This window comes from Bicyclus anynana, chromosome 23 (genome assembly GCF_947172395.1).
Source record: "Bicyclus anynana chromosome 23, ilBicAnyn1.1, whole genome shotgun sequence".
NCBI lineage: Eukaryota > Metazoa > Arthropoda > Insecta > Lepidoptera > Nymphalidae > Bicyclus > Bicyclus anynana.
The window spans coordinates 7159961-7177582 of record NC_069105.1 but is presented as its reverse complement, the minus strand read 5'-3'; the positions used below and the strand labels follow the sequence as shown (position 1 = coordinate 7177582).

General features: G+C 39.0%; 1 protein-coding gene across 1 annotated transcript in view; it reads left to right on the top strand.

Annotated features, from left to right (window-relative positions):
* LOC112056057 (myotubularin-related protein 8) overlaps positions 1–17622 on the top strand; it is a 53801-nt gene that overhangs the window by 19543 nt on the left and 16636 nt on the right. The window contains exons 2-9 of the mRNA XM_052888815.1: positions 10741–10857; positions 12017–12179; positions 12972–13129; positions 13798–13970; positions 14669–14756; positions 15272–15404; positions 16391–16466; positions 17009–17165. Coding sequence (XP_052744775.1) covers positions 10741–10857; positions 12017–12179; positions 12972–13129; positions 13798–13970; positions 14669–14756; positions 15272–15404; positions 16391–16466; positions 17009–17165 — 1065 coding nt within the window. The remainder of the gene's footprint in view (positions 1–10740; positions 10858–12016; positions 12180–12971; positions 13130–13797; positions 13971–14668; positions 14757–15271; positions 15405–16390; positions 16467–17008; positions 17166–17622) is intronic.

The window sequence follows — 17622 nt, the reverse complement described above, 5'->3', positions numbered from 1 at the left end:
GACGCATTTCCATAGGCTTTCGTGTTCGAGTAAAGTTTTTCGACAAAACAATATAACAAACAATGATAGTAGTCATTATTATTGACAGCCATTATGAACATGGTTTGTGCCATTTACAGAATTAAAAAAGTGGCTGATTTTCATTCGGTTTTCCTATAAAAATACTAATTTTTATATGCAGGAGATATATGTAAAATACTAAATTATATGCAGGAGATACATATAAGACGCGCGCCAAAAATCAAAATATAATGCATTTAATCATTAAGCGCTTTCAACAATCTTATTGATTATTATTAAGTATTACTTGTGAGATATATTGTATATTCGTGCGATGGCCAAGTCAATCTATTTTGTTTAAAATACAAAAGATTTTTTTTTAATATTGATATGGTTACTGTAAGATGTTGTTAGGTTATCTACGTAGTAACTTGAGACAGAAAGTTGCTTAATTACGGACTGAATAAAGTAACCGGCTTGGTATTACATGGATCTCACAACTTTTTGCGGTAGAATAACTGAGTTGCGTAGTTAGTATATTTTAGAAGTGTTGTTTTTGATGAAATTTTGTCTATACATATTCTCTATCGTCCCGTCGCAATTTGCAATATCTTTCGTTGTAATGGGACTAAAGAGATAGCGACATTATAGATAAAATTGTCACGTCGTAACTTGGCGCGAACCTAGGTACTTGCCATAATTTATGAAATTGCAGAGATTCTTTAGCCGGTAAAGGTCCAGTAACATCTGGATCAAAGCCGTGTGTCTATGAGAATATCCCTTTTGTATAAAATAATAAATAGGTCTCTTTGTGACTCGCTGGTTCGAAACAGTACCTTTCCTATAACATAAATGGAAACAGTGCCGGCAATGATTTGCAGTCGGACTGACTTTACATCGGGTGTGCGCGTAGCCTTATTTATAAAGTACGTCCTTTGTGTTACCTTTAAACAAACAAATGACATTTCCATGTAAGTAAGAGTAGGTGCCTAAAGGTAAATTCTTTTTGAACTTTCTGACTTGGGAAAAATACTTGTAATTTTGTTACAGAGAATTTGATGTATTTTCTTTTCTTACTTTACTTTAACCTTATGTTTACCACTGTTGAGAGGTTCTACAGTTTGGTATCGGTTTGTTTTAGTTCTCTAGGTGATTTTTTATAGTATCAATAAACTACGCTTAAATCATTTCAATTCCACGTAATTTAAAACCACGTAATGATCGTTTATGGGAAGTTGCTTGTTCAAATACCTATGACAAAAAATTCGATCGTTTGGTGCCGTTTACTCACGCCGAAGCTTCATTTATATTTTCCAAAAAGCTGTAATTGTTCTTGAGCCTGTGCAAATATGATATATCTCGAATCTGACAAATTATTGTCTGAAGTTTCAGTTTTAGTTTGCAATACCTCAAAACGTAAATATGTTGGTCTATGTGGATATTTCTAGATCGACTTAGTATATTATTTAATTAACATAACCTAGACATAGTAGAATTCGCGAAAAGACTGTTCTGGAGCTTTACAAGTAATATAGCTTTACGAGTAACGTTCAAGTATCTAATTTCTTTTTTTTTTAATTTTTACAAGAATTTGACATCCTTCAAGTCCCTTCTTCTATCAAGAGCCATAGTTCTAAAGTGGTTTAGTTTGTTTTCAAGCCGCCATGATTTGACTACGTACATAGTACTAACAAGGCAAGCTTCAATAAAATCTTGTAATGAAAAATAGTATAAGAATTTACAAGACCGCGTTATCGTGTTCCTTCACACAAGTTTGCAACCTTCTGAATGATGGTTGCACTGTGCGATACTGTATCAAATAAATAATATCCCTGGGAATTCATTAAGGAATATCAAGTTTTCTTTTTATTTTGTGAGTGTTCACACGATCCGATCCGATACGTGTACGACTAATAACTTCATATTGCATCAGATATTAAGTGTGTCCGGGGGTCTACGGTCTACTTTAGGAACGCTAATAATAACAGCTGCACTAATTTTGAGATTTTTTGTAGTTTCGCAGTGTTGTTTACCGTTTTCGGCCTATGTAGTTACCTTTACGGGCTTCCTTTATTTGGAGTTGTATATCTTGTTCACTTTTGCATAATAAACAAGGTATCTTTGTGCCTTACCCTTTATTTTCCTCAACAAATAATCCACTGACATCATCTACAAAATGTTCACGTGAGCTGCAAGTATGACTAGCGCAAGCATTATGACATACTACACGAGTGAAATTAGGCTCTAAATGCTTTAGGTCCTCAGGATTTTGACGGCCTCCGTGGCGTAGTGGTATGCGCGGTGGATTTACAAGACGGAGGTCCTGGGTTCGATCCCCGGCTGGACCGATTGAGGTTTTCTTAATTGGTGGAGGTCTTGCTGGTGGGAGGCTCCGTCCGTGGCTAGTTACCACCCTACCGACAAAGACGTACCGCCAAGCTATTTAGCGTTCCGGTACGATGTCGTGTAGAAACCGAAAGGAGTGTGGATTTCATCCTACTCTAAACAAGTTAGCCCACTTCCTTCTTAGGCTGCATCATCATTTACCATTAGGGAAGGGCTTACTTGTAGAGAATAAAAAAAAGAATAATAATAATAGTTACTTAATATTAAAGTAACTATTATTATTAGTAAAATATTGTTAAAAATAACAACATCCGGAGTGAAAACCTAGGGCAAGTGGAAACGCGCTTTTACACGTTGCCATGGCAACGTCCCGGGCGAGCTCGGTGTCCTTTGTAGAAGGCTCAAAGTTTTGAATGAATGTGAGAGGGTTTAAAGGAGGATTAAGGTGACATGGCGTACCTTTGCTATAGTACGGGTGAATGTGTCACCAACACTATTCAAGTACCTATTTTTATTTTTAAAAGGGAAATACAGCTTGTTCTTAACATAAAGGCGTCCTGTTTTTGTACTGTGTTTCTGTAGGTTTTCTTCCAAATTTTGCATGAAACATTATATTGGCTAGTAAATCTACTAACGCCGCCAAACGTTTAACGTTCGGTGTATTTTATAGTTTGGCAGCTTTTACTGTGCCCATTTGTACATTTCGTACATTTGAACTATTTTCTTTGTGGAATTTGAGTTCAACCATTGCCCTGGGGAGAAAAATTAACGTGGAAAGATTAATATGACGCGTGTGACCAATATGGTTCTATAAATAGACTATAATGACCACCAGTAGGCCTAGCTCAGCATGCGCGCCACGCGATATATTTATTTATTTATATTAGCCAAATGTCTTTTTTTTTATTTTGTATAAGCAAGCGCTTAGATGCAATCACGCCTGACAGTAAGCGATGATGCAGCCTATGGTGGAACTTGCTTGCCTAGAAGATGCCTATTCACTCTTGACATGAAGATACCCATATTGTAGGTGGCTGGGAGCTGGGAGAGCATTCCACATCTTTGCAGTGCGTATATGGAAAGAGGAATTAAACCACTTAGTACGCCCGAGGAATATCGATGCGCGTAGTGCTGCAGATCTCTGCAATCTAGCTGTCGTGTAAATGACTATTCACGAGATAGGACGTTGATGCATCCTTGGCCCTAGTGAGCCACGTAGCAATTTTAAATTATATTCTTTAAATATTACGAGTACGTCTATCAAACGTGAGTTTTGTACGTGTTTGCGTCCTAAGGAAGATAATGTATTTGTATAATAGTTCCGATTACCTAGAAGTGCAAAACTTTTAGTGTGGCCCATGTATTATGGAATGGGGATGATGACAGTTTCTTAAATTGTATATAAGTTAAGAGTATGCTAATAGTAAAGCAATTTTGTAAAAGTAACAGGGTATCTGCGATCATTGCTTTCGGAACTACAGGGATTTAAAGGGTCATATTAGCGGCACTGCCACGGATCTCTGAAAAACGCCCCATACAAAATGGTCGAATTAATGAAGTCGTTGGTACATAATGATCGTTAGTTTGTATGGGCGTTCAAACGAAAATTTTCATATCTTTGTTATTTGTGCGTTTATGTTTATAGTTCATTAAAAAATGTCACATTTAATGTAAGGAAGCTAAAACTGTATGAATTTTCATTTAATTACGATAAAAGATTTTTAATACATTTTGAAATTTTATAATCTTATTTATTTTGCAAATATCAAGTCAATCTTTGCTTTTTATGTATAAATTAGTTAACATTGACCTTATTCACCCGAATGTATCATAACATCAATATACTCAAACCCAGTCATCATCCCCATTAAAGACAAAATTGTGCATGTGTGCACTCAGTGGAGTCGCTAAATTCGAATCACTTTTTGCGGTGATTTTTAGGGACGTACCCTACCTATAGTATAAAATTATCATTGATTTTAGCACACTAAAGAGAAAAGTAGAGGGAGAACACTATCGATGTAATATAGATGTGATATCAAATTCAGTGAATGTCAGTCACGATCCACAGAACCTAGGGGTATTTTGATGTGCAAGGAATTCTAATGACGGATTATGGTTAGGGTAGGAATATTGTTGGAATATCGATAGATATTGAAAGTAGTGTTGCACTGTGAAGGATTTTATTGATAGTATCGATAGCGTTGACGATTTAAAAAAATACCTGAATTGATAATGCTACAAGCAGGTACTTCAGCTGTCTGTGCTTAATGATGAAAGAAGGTGATGGAAGAAAAGAAATTAGAAAGCAACAGACGTTTTTTATTATCTGGTTGTGATATATAAACGTAATGAATACCAATTTTGCCCTCTTTCTTTTGTGTGATGTTAATAAATTTTTCTAATTTTTGATAATTAGCTTTTTTTATTTGTACCTGTTATATAATCCTTTGGAGTCTTCTGTAAATAAAAATATGAAAAAAAAACATGGCGACAATTATTACTTGACTTTGAAATCTTGTTCACAACTTTAACATGTGTGTTTGATTGCACATTGTAGGTCATAATGGTGCTAGAGTCCGCGCCACGAAAGAAGTCCCGCGGTTAAAACCTGAACTAAAATTGACAGCGCCTGACACAAATGACAATAAGACCGTCATTAGCAAATAACAATGAGCGCCATTAAGACATTGCGGGACAATACGAGACTTGTATTTCGGTGGTAGTAGTAGTAGTAGTAGCATTTCGGTGTATAACAACACTACTTGATCCTTATGCTAGCCACTGGCCATCCAATAAATAAGCTCATGGGCTTGGGGCGCAAACGGTAGGACATCCGATAAAACTGATCGTGTGTTGGTCGCGATGTGCATGACATCATACAGATGCAGGCGCAAGCACGTGGAGTTAATGGATGGTGAGTGACTAGCATTACACGGTCAAGTTAACCGTGAAGTGTGCAGCGAGCGTAGGGATTTTACTATTCATGTTCACATCCCTACGCACGCTGCAGACTTGACGTTTTAAGCGCTAGTCACAGAACAAAGATAAAGCGCTAAAGCTTTATGTTCTATGAATTAATCGATAGTATCGACACCTCAGCCAATCGATGCGCAACACTATTCCGAGGGTAATATTTCATAATTAACGCTAGTCCCTGAATGTACGTGATCGGAGAACCGGATGAAGTAGGCGCCTGCACGTTTATGTAACATCTCTATTACTCTTTTCTCAATCTTAAATCTTATCTCTCAGTATTTACACCAAGCACTTATCTACATTCTCAGACCAATTATTGTATAGGACCTGCCTCGCTAGACGTTACTTTTCTGTCAAAGTATATGATCAACGATCTAATGCGATTATAAAAACTGTCTCTATAGTATCGATGTTAAATAGTTGTAATCGTGTTCGTCGGTTAAAGAGCTCCGTAATAATACCTTTTTGTGTAATAGAATTGTGTAAAAAACGGGAAAAAACTTCTAGTTTTGTATAAGATAAATACCAAATCTAAGCTCGTTTTCTTCAGAAAATGACAGACAATTTTGTTCGTGACTATGAGTACGATACAGGTCCTTCTGTAATTGGTCTGAGTCTACATTAGTTCGTATGGTATATAATAATAATAATAATCGGAGTTTCTCTGTGCAATCGAATCAGAAAAGAGGAGATCCGACCAAACATAGCTCAGCCGAGCTCATATTCAGGTCTGAGAATCGGCCAATATCTATTTCTCAAAACCCTAAACCGTAGGGGTAGGTAGGGGTAGGAGTAGGGTAAGGTAAGGATAGGGAAGAAGTGCACATAAGTCAAAGCGAAGCTTGACCGGGTCTGCGAGTATTAGTATAGATAAGAACTTATTGCAGTATTCTTGGAAAATTTCACAAAAATAAAAGAAAAACTCTTGCGAACGTGATTTGATTAACTCCGTGTGGCGCCAGGGAGAAAAATATCTAAAGTTAAAGTTGAAAACGGCTTTAAGAGTTTCTAAATATTAGTGAAGTGAGTGATTACGATAAACATTGAACTGGATTTACTTATTTTTTAGTAGCTTTAAAACTGGCTATGTATGGCGGTGTCGCACCTATTTTGATCTTTTTTTTTGGACAAAAACACTTAACACTGCATTCTGACGATGAAGATGCCGATGAACCTGACGATGAAGATAACGATGAAGATGCCGATGAATATGACGATGACGATGACGATGACGATGATGATGATGATGATGATGATGATGACGATGATGATGATGATGTAAAACGTCAAGTCGTTGCCTTGTGTGACCATAGACCAAGTACACTTGATATTATCTCTAGCGTAGAGTCGGCAGGTACGCCTTTATTTAATAATGTGTAGAATGAAGACTAATGTCGGTGAACGGGCAACAAATGAAGGCAACTTTTATCTATTACAGGACTAATAGATACAAGTTGGTCAAAGGAGGACATTTATTGAATCTAGATACTAATATTATAAAGTTTGTGGTATTGTAGGGTGTAGTCTCTGGATCTACTGAACCTAGTTTGAAAGCTCTTTTACCACTAGAAGGCCACGTTATTTGTGAGTGTCATGGCTATATTTTATCACAGTATTCTCATAGGAGCGAGAACTACGCGGATAAAACCACGGGCGCCGGCTAATGTAATATTATAGGGTACTGTGTATGGTGTAATTGTCCCTTTTTGGTCCAGTGGTTAGTCTATGTGGTTTCGGAAAACGAGATCGTGGGTTCGAATCTTGGGTTGGGTTATAAGATACTGAGTTTTCTTTTTTTAAAGAAATGTTCCAAGATTAGCGCGGACAAACAAAAATAAAAGAAATACTTGATTGTGTTTCTGTATCGTGTAACTAAGTAATTTTATTTACATTTACTTTTTTAAGAATATTTGCCATATATCTTTTTAAATATGACCAATATTCCCATTGCCCTCCAACTAGTCGGAAAAGACTGTATTAGGTGTGGGATAGGCTTGCACTAGTGGAAATTACTGATTAGCTTTTCATGTAGGTAGGTATATGTAGGTATAACGGTATCCACACACGATCATGTTAACCGACCATTTCGCACGTGTTACAAGTTTACGTTTACAAGTCAGCCCTTGACTACAATCTCACCCAATGGTAACTGATGATGCAACCTAAGATGGAAGCGGACTAACTTGTTAGGAGGAGGATGAAAATCCACATCCCTGTAGGTTTATAAAAAAAGGACAAATAAAATTTAATTATAATAATAATAATTTCATTAAATTTTTTTAAAGTTCGAACCTATACCCTCTGAATCGAAGGCAGAGGTCATATCCACTTAACTAGCCTATCACGTGAACTTTTACCCTTCCTAAAATGTAGTATGTCTTGTTATATCAGGCTCTCGATCATTAACTAACGCTTACAGACAGACGATAATTTATGATGTCTTATGTTTGATCACGCTCCCTTATTTGCACGCAAATGCGCTGCCTTTACCTTTAAGTGCCTCTACAATCACAGCCACTCGAAATCTCATTATTTTTTATGCAATGGTTTCTTCTTATCACTCTTAGGAGACTCTTCATCTAGAGCATGTTGTAATGGAGACATCTGGTGATCAGCTAGAGCGAGCAACTGCGTTCGACGAACATTCAAAGCGTCCATAGTACGGTTGACGCATACCTCCAAAGCTTCAGCGCCTTTGACTAAAGCTGCACACGTTTTGGTTGCCTCCATCGCTGCATACCTTCCACCTTCCATAAAAAGCTTTAACTGCGACATGAAGTTAAAATTCGAGAGCCTTGCCATTTGAATTTTATGCTGGACATCCTTTTTATAATCATCAATAGCCAAATCTAAACTATCCTGAAACAGTTCCTTATGCTTCACTAATCGTGGTGCGTAACTCTTCATCTTCAATCGCTTCACTTCCGGGTCCGGGTTGGAAGATAAAAGAACTTCCATGTCAGTTTGGATGCTCTGAATCCATTCGCAGAATGGATACAACTCTGGTGCATCCAAAGATAGAAATGATGACGCGTCTGAAGGCAAATGTTCAATACGATCATACAGAGCGTCCAGGTGGGAATTGAGACGTTCTTCGTGGAATCGGAGTTCAGCTAAGCGTGCTTCACGAGCAGCTGTCACTCGTTCGGCTCTGATTCCATGCGACATGCGTTTTAGAGAATGTCGCATGTTTAGTTGTACACTCGTTTCATTGACCCATTTCCGTGCTTGACGATTCAATTCCTCGGATATTGTAGGAAGACCATCTTCGAATTTGCTCAAGACGCCATTCTTCCATCTATTTAGAGCCATTTTCTGGAGATCTGTTTGCAGAATAACACGCGGTAATGGTGCGCTTAAAGTTAAATCCGTTGTAGAATTGAAAGATTCAAAATTAGTGGTACTAGTTAAATTCTCGGGTTCTAAAACTGTTTTGGGACGCTTCTCTAAAAAAACATTACATTCGGCGAGGAAAACATTAGCCATAGATGAAGGTGAATTCATATACTCTTCAAGCTTTGCGATTTCACTATTGATGTGACGCTGATTCATATCTGTGGTTTGTTTCAGTATGTTCATTACGACTTCATAGTTATGCTGCAATTTATCAACATCAGGTGCATAACGTAGTAATTCCAGTGTAATATTAAAAGGAATCTCATTAGTCAGTTCAGTATTGTCGTTGATATTTTGTATATCTTCTACAGCGGCCACAATTAACTTTTGTACCAAAGCTGAACGCAACATGTGAGCATTCCACATACGACTAGTGTCGAACAATATCATATAAATATCAAGTAAACAATTTCCTACGGTAGATAAACTCTGCTGCATATGTTTTAAATTACTTCGGGCCATTTCTTCTAAATATGTGCATATAAAACCTTTTACCTGTACGTTGCTATCTGAAATTTGCTCAAGAGCGTGGTCAATCATATTCTGCAGTTCTGTAGTCACCTCAGATGATTGTGTTCCATTAACTTTTCGATAATTATAGTCTTTATATAAGTTATCTAAGTGATATGTAAAACTTGTAAATATTTTAGGAATTGCATTACGGTACGTGTCCACTATCTGAGTCACACAAACTTTAAATTCTTCTAAATCAACCAAAACCCCTTGGAAATATTTCTTATGTTCCTCCTCTTTCTTGGCGTCAACACTGTTAGATCTTTTGTGAATATTTTCATCATTTCGCATCCAAGGTAAAACACTTCCACTAAGAGATTTAGATCTCATAAAACACAACTGATTCAATGCTGAACGTGCATGTATCATACTTTCATCTAGCTGTACTTTTAACCGACCTTCTAATTCAATATAAGCCCGAGCATTGCTAATTAATTGTTGATTTATATCGTAAATCTTGTCATCAAAATCATGAAGCAAATCCTTAGGTGTTTTGTGAGCAACAGCAATCAGACGTTGAAATTGAAATTTTAAAACGTTTCTTATTCCATCAGCACGAACCTTCTCTAAATCTAAAGCTTCTTGTTTGAATTTTACAAAATCTTGTATTCTTTGTGTAAATAACTGAGTGATTTCTCCAAGCGCATTGTTTTTATCATCTACAGATAAGACTCCTTCATCAGGTTTAGACTTTTGTACGATGCAGTCTATATTATTTTGATTTTCTTTAATATCAGATAGTAATATTTCAGCAATAGTTCTTATATTCTCGTCAATATCTTTGTTTACTTTCGCTGCGTCTTGAAATAGTTCTTCTATAACCCTATTGTGCTTTTTTTCGCGTTCTTTAAGATAGTTTATAAGCATAGGGCTGCAGTGTCGAGGCACCCAATTATCGGGGAGTGCCGATACTGCTGCTAAGTCATCAGAACATCCACCTACAGGAAGCTCCTTTTTTAAACTAACATTACAACAACATACAGCTTCTTCTGGTGTATTCATATTTTCTATTAAGATTGTATATTGAAATTTGTCGTAAATACTATATTATTAGTCGTGTTAGTAGTGTCTGTCAATCGTTTCCAAATATTGTTAACAAGCATAAAAGTTTTATGAAAATTGTACGTTTATTATATTAAAATGATTGTATGTCACTTGTAAAAAACTTGTCAATATATAAATGTGAAGTAAATATATAAACTGTCAAAGTTGAAAGGTTACCAGCAGACTAAATAATACACTATATACTGAGCATTGACCATTGACCTTAATCTGGGATAATCGGTTATATCGGTTTTAAAATCACTGACCTTTAGGTAAATTGATTCAACAAACGAATTTATAATCTAGCACTTTTTCCATAATAACTCGAGCTCATATAACATACAATATAAGCCGTTGATTTTAATATGTAACGTTTGAAATCTATAGGCTTTGCAAATCTGAATAGTACCTTTAAAAACTGTAATTACCTACATAAATAAAAACTACTCTTACTTGTTACAGTTGGAGAATGTCCAAATGCTGGACAAATACAATCTACGGAACCCGTCCAAAGGAACACTGTACTTCGCCACCACACATCTCATATTTGTAGACCATGAAATGAGAAAAGAGACATGGGTGAGTTGGATTTCTTTTTATTCCCTTTTCCAAATTTACGTTACAATGGGACAAAAGAAAACTTTATGCTTTAAATAGACCACACGACTGAAGCAAAGCTTCTTTCAAAAATGAATTTTTGACGGCCTCCGTGGCGCAGTGGTATGCGCGGTGGATTTACAAAACTGAGGTCCTGGGTTCGATCCCCGGCTGGTCCGATTGAGATTTTCTTAATTGGTCCAGGTCTGGCTGGTGGGAGGCTTCGGCCGCGGTTAGTTACCACCCTACTGACAAAAACGTACCGCCAAGCGATTTAGCGTTCCGGTACGATGTGTAGAAACCAAAAAGGGGTGTGGATTTTCATCCTTCTTGTAACAAATTAGCCTTCTTCCATCTTAGACTGCATCATCACTTACCATCAGGTGAGATTGTAGTCAAGGGCTAATTTGTAAATAATAATAAAAAAAAAATAACATAAAAAGAGAAGTTTAAAAATTAGTAGCACCATCTCTCGTATCTCGTGTCAGACTTGGTTATTTCACACCTACTAGTTAATTCACAATTATACCGCTATAAGATTGTCGCTGTGCTTACTTGTGTCATAGTTCGGCAGTGTTACTACAGATGGCGCGTTTAAAACTTTCGATTTCACTTTTCGTAACATAACCACCAGCTTACTCCTCGAGTCAACTTACGTAAAGAAGTTTTATTTCAAAAAGATGTTAAAACTACAATTTTAAGATATTATTGAGTAAAAAAATTAAATTAGAGTTGTAGTTAGAACTAGCGGACGCCCGCGACTTCGTCCGCCCTTAGACCTCTTTAATCCAGCCCTTACAGTAGTATCGCTATAAAAATGGAGTAATTTCTTCCGTTTTCCCAACATTTCCCTTCACTGCTCTGCTCCTATCGATCGTAGCGTGATGAAAAGTATACTATAACCTGCCCATTAGTATGAAGAATAATTGTACCAAGTTTTGTTAAAATCCATCGAGTAGTTTTCGTTTCTATAACGAACATATAGACAGACGGACAAAAATTTTCCTGATTGCATTTTTGGCATCAGTGTCGATCACTAATCACCCCTGATAGTTATTTTGGAAATATATTTCATGTATAGATTTGACCTCTACAGATTTATTATAAGTATAGATAATTGCAATAGTAATGTTCCTTTCAGATCCTCCTCATGCACATATCGTCGGTGGAGAGGCTGCCCATCACCACGACGGGCTCACCGCTGCTGGTGCGGACCAAGACCTTCCAGTCCGTGTTCTTCGTCATACCACGCGAGCGGGACTGCCATGAGATGCATCAAACTCTGCTCAGGCTGAGTCAACCTGGTACTGACACATGTTCCATCATTAACAGCTGATGAATGTCCATTGCTGGACATAACCTCTTGCATGGACTCCTAAACACAATAGTCCCGAGCCGCTAGGGTGTAAGGGGAAGGCTAGTACTTGTCAGCTTTCCCAACTGCCAATCTCACCTGCTCATAGTGTACCCTGCAGATGGACTGACCTGGCTCTGGCATTATTACAAAGTTGGCTCGGAGAACTACTTTGCTGTGTTTATTTCTGCCGCCAAGGAACAGCAGTGTCTTCTGGTCACAGACCACAGCTGCTCACCACAAGCGGTTCACCATCAATGCATCTGGTTGACGTCTTGTAGGATGTGTCCTGTAGGGTGATGCTTTGTTATAGACGTTTGTAAATGGTAGGGCATTCGTTTCTTCTCCATAATTATTAGTAGGTACATAAAAAGTTCATCTGCAGATCATTTAGAAAATAAAAATAACCTTAATTTCTATCAAAACTTCTGAGTAACAACCAAGTACCACCACCATCGTAGGTTTTTTATAGTCTCCGCAAATGATTGATCTACTACGAAATTGTCAGATAACCATTTTTAAATCAGTCTTTTACTTTTACCCTTTGCTTGGTTTAGAATGCTATAAAGTGGCGACTCCCAATCAAGACTTAAAAATTTTTTAAAAAGATCAAAGATCAGGTTACTCACTTTGGCTTCACGACATTATGACTAACGAAGGATTAGAAGCAAGAATGATTGTGGATTGTGGAACATATTACTGAATTCGTCTAAGTTGAATATAAAACGTTCTTCTGTTACAGTTAATCTAGATGAGCTGTACTGTTTCCACTACAAGTCTACGCCGGATGATCTGCCGAAGTCTGCCGGATGGAACTTCTTCGACATCCAGACTGAGTACCAGAGGATGAACGTGCCCAACGATCAGTGGGTCTTATGTACCGCTAACAAAGACTATGAGGTTAGTTTTTGATTAGACTGTGTTCAAGGTCACAGGATTTGTAACATTAACAGTAATATTACAGATTTGTAAGATTCTCTTCTCAGAATGAGACGGGTTAGACCAATAGTCCATCACGCTGGCCCAATGTGGATTGGTAGACTTCACACATGCACGCTCAATTAAGAAAATTCTCTGGTATGCAGGTTTCCTCACGATGTTATTCCTTCACTGTGTCAACATCAATTCAACGTGTCTCAAAACACATGTTTAATTTTTTAAAATGCACTGTATACTTAACAGAAAAGTTGGAGGTTGAAAAAAGTTTATGGTTTTTATTTTTAAAGAGACTCAGAATCACACAACAAGCGATGGAATGAGCTATGCTAGGAGTATCTCTGCGTGCTCGAATCAGAAATGAGATCCGCAGAAGAACCAAAACAACCGACATAGCTCAACGAGTTGAGAAGCTGAATTGGCAATGGGCGGGGCACATAGTTCGAAGAGCCGATGAACGTTGGGGTCCCAAGGCCGCCATTCCAGCAGAATGGTCGACTCCCCGAACTGACGACATCAAGCGAATCGCAGGGATTCTCTGGATGCAGTCAGCTCAGAATCGCGAAATCCCTGCAAAAGGCCTATGTCCTGCAGTGGACGTCCATCGGCTGATATGATGACATGGTTTCCAGCTCTGCGACACGTACCCCAGCGAGGTTTACGTACCGGCACGCGCGTCGAGCGCCGTGCTGCTAGGCAGTGCCAGCTTCCGGTCGCGAGGCCGTCTGCCCGTGCTAGCGTACCTGCACCACAACAACGCGGCCATCGCGCGCTGCAGCCAGCCGCTTAGTGGCTTCGCGGCGAGGTACGTGTAGACTGCTATCATTGACAACCCACATTCGACTTACTGTTGAGTACGACTCTCCCGCAGAATCAGAGGGGTTAAGTCAATAGTCCACCACGCTGGCCCAATGCGGATTGGTAGACTTCACATACGTAGAGAATTCAGAAAATTCTGTGGTATGCAGGTTTCCTCATGATGTTTTTCCTTCACCGTTTGAGACACGTGGTAATTAATTTCTTAAAATACACATAACTGTCAACTGTCATAACATAAGTTGGAGGTGCAAACCCCGGACCGGATTTATAAACCTACGCTCTCCGAATCGAAGGCCTACATCGTTAATAGGTGTCAATTTTGTCGAAATCGGTTCATTCGTTCTTAATGTATCAAAAGGCTAAGAAAAAATGTTTAAAAAAGCGTTTTGTTTTTATCGAAATCACATTATAGCGAGTCTTATATCTTTCTGTGTAGGTACACAATAAAACTGTTGATTCACAAACTCATAAAAATCAACGAATATTTTCCAAAAGTCTCAAATTTTTTTTTAATTTATTTACCTTATTAGATATTCTATACGATTAGTACAGATTCAAATAGCCAGACTTGAGAAATGTCAAAAACCATATAGTCGGCATTTTGAATGTTTCGTATTCAAAGATAGTAGGTTTTTTTACTTATCAATTGTTACAGATATATGGAATATTCATTGATTGTTACAGATGTATGGAAGATGAACAAATGTTGGACCTCATACGGCGAGCGAATCCCAACTGCGGTTATATGTATGTGGTGGACACGAGGCCAAAGGTAAGAATGTGTTTTTTTACGATGGACACATTAGATAAACCTTATAAACTGTGTCAACCAACCAACTAACGACAATTAATTTATTATGAATACTCACGTGCGGGGTATGCCTGACTACGAGCACGATCCAAACGCGCGTTGAGAGAGGGGTTGAGGGGTGGGGAGTGAAGGTTCCGTTACACTCTCCGACAATTTCTGAATGTCATATTGATTGGACCCGTCTTCATGCAAACAAACCTAAGTAACACTATAGCTTGCCAAATTCATTCGTAACACTCTCGATGGTCCGCGGGGGCCGAGAAGGGGGTAGCGATGCCCCGCGCAGTCCTTCCCTCTGACCCGCGCGCACGACTTTAGACCCGCGCATCCTTTCCCCCCGTCGCCCGCATATCATGGGAGTATCATCAACGGACTTGTCAAGCTATATCTTGCTCCTTGTTTGTTTTGCATTCGTTGTCGTAAGTAACAAACTTGGCGCAAGATAGTGTTAGTTTTAGTTGAGTTTTTATCGTCAGATAAACGCGATGGTGAACCGCGCGGCCGGCAAGGGCTATGAGAACGAGGCGTTCTACGACAACATCAAATTCCAGTTCATTGGCATCGGGAACATCCACGTCATGCGCAAGAGTCTGCAGAAACTGGTCGAGAGTATGTACTTCATCATCATCACCAACATTATCATCGTCACCATCATCATTAACACCATTATCAAACGATATACATCCCCTGCCCCCATAAGCCCCCATAAGCCTCTTGCAAGGACTTCCAAAAACACCACGGTCTTGTAACCTCACTGTAACCTGATAGATGTAGTCGATTTACTTAGTGGGGGGTCAACCAGCATTGCGTTTCCCGATCTAGGGTTGCCATCCCATTACATAAAGACCCCAATGAACATCGGTTCTTTGAACAATGTGCCCTGCACCTTTGGTTTTTGGTAACTTTCGTCGCATTGAAGCGAGAGAGAGTACCATGTTTTAGATTGTGACGTTATCGATCGATTTGTCTTTATATCTTTTCGTGCTGCATCTTAGCAGGAGACAATGGTTTGAAACTTATTTCGTGATTATTCATTACGATAAAACGACGAGATTTTTAATGTCGATATTTCGACTCGGTTGCATGGATCGTGGTCAGGCAACTGAAACGAAATATCGACATTAAAAATCTCAACGTTTAAATAATATTAGCAGGAGATGTTCATTCTTCAATTGCAATTATAGAGTCAATATCGCCTGGGAATGCAAAGCAAACCCATGTTTCCGGCTCCCAATTCAGACCATTGTCTTTTTGTGTAATATGGTACTCATGATCTTAAAATACAAGTTTAAATCATTTTGTTTTACCATTTACCATCAAGATTTAATCCCCATATCGCGGCATATTCATAAATGGTACCATAATTGGATTGTCACCGATCTTGAAGAAGGAGGTATATAAAACTTGCAGCTACCAAGAAATGATTCTAATGCAGCTTCCATAATAAGTAGTTATCTTCAATAACTTCTAAAAAGGTCAATATTGGATTATCCATGACTTGGCTACATGGCAACTTAACATTTAAATCTGAGTAAGCTACCACATCTAAAACACTTCAGTCGCTGCTATGTTAATGTCATATTGTTTTGTTGTAGCTTGCGAACAAAATTCACCGACAATGTCTTCCTTTTTGAGCGGTTTGGAGTCATCGGGTTGGCTCAAACACATAAAGTAAGTTAAGGAACATAATCTATAATATTAAGACTTGTTTCACCACTTTCTTACCGATGTTGGATTGTCTAAACCTAAAGATGAATGCCCACCAGCCCATACAAAGTCGGCCCGGGGAACCAATGTATTAAATAAATAAAAAATCATATGTGATTACTTATGGTTCCGAGGTTTGGTCGCTACCTATGGGCCTCAGAAGAAGGCTCCAGAATCACAACAGACGATGGAACGAGCTATCAGAGTATCTCTGCGTGATCGAATCAGAAATGAAGAGATCCCCAGAAGAACCATTCACCGACATAGAGTCGTTAAGTGACGTAATAGGGCACATAGTTCGAAGAGCCAATGGACGTTGGGACCCCGCTCTAGTAAGCGCAGTGTTGGTTGACCCTCCACAATGATTGACATCAAGCGAGTCGCAGGGATTCGCTGGATGCAGGCGGCTCAGGATAACGATGTGCGGAAGTCCCTACAAAAGGCTTGTGTCCTGTAGTGGATGTCCATCAGCGGATATGATGATGATGAGAAAAATACTTTGACAGGTCGATATTAGACGCGTCGTGGTGGATAGCGAAAGCCATAGAGTGCGGCGTGAGCGTGTGCGTGCACTGCAGCGACGGCTGGGACCGCACCGCGCAGGTGTGCTCGCTGGCCGCCGTCTGCCTCGAGCCGCACTACCGCACCATCAACGGCTACCAGGTCATTGAACACTAGCAGACGTTCCCGTGACAATACATAGAGTGCGGCGTGAGCGTGTGCGTGCACTGCAGCGACGGCTGGGACCGCACCGCGCAGGTGTGCTCGCTGGCCGCCGTCTGCCTCGAGCCGCACTACCGCACCATCAACGGCTACCAGGTCATTGAACACTAGCAGACGGTTTCATCCGCATAGTACCCGTTCCCGTGAGAATACGGAAATAAAATATAACATATACACGCTCACAAAAAAGTGGCTTTCTCGTGTAAAAAGAATTTTTAAAATGGGTTCAGTAGAACCAGAGATTATACCCTACAATACCACAAACCATATCTCCTTAAAATATTAGTACAGATAAGCTACACAGCGTCCTCACTGACGAAGACGAGGTCCCCGATATACGACGTCACCTAGATGTGGATTTTATACTTCACGATCTCGGACTGATACACTCAGGCCA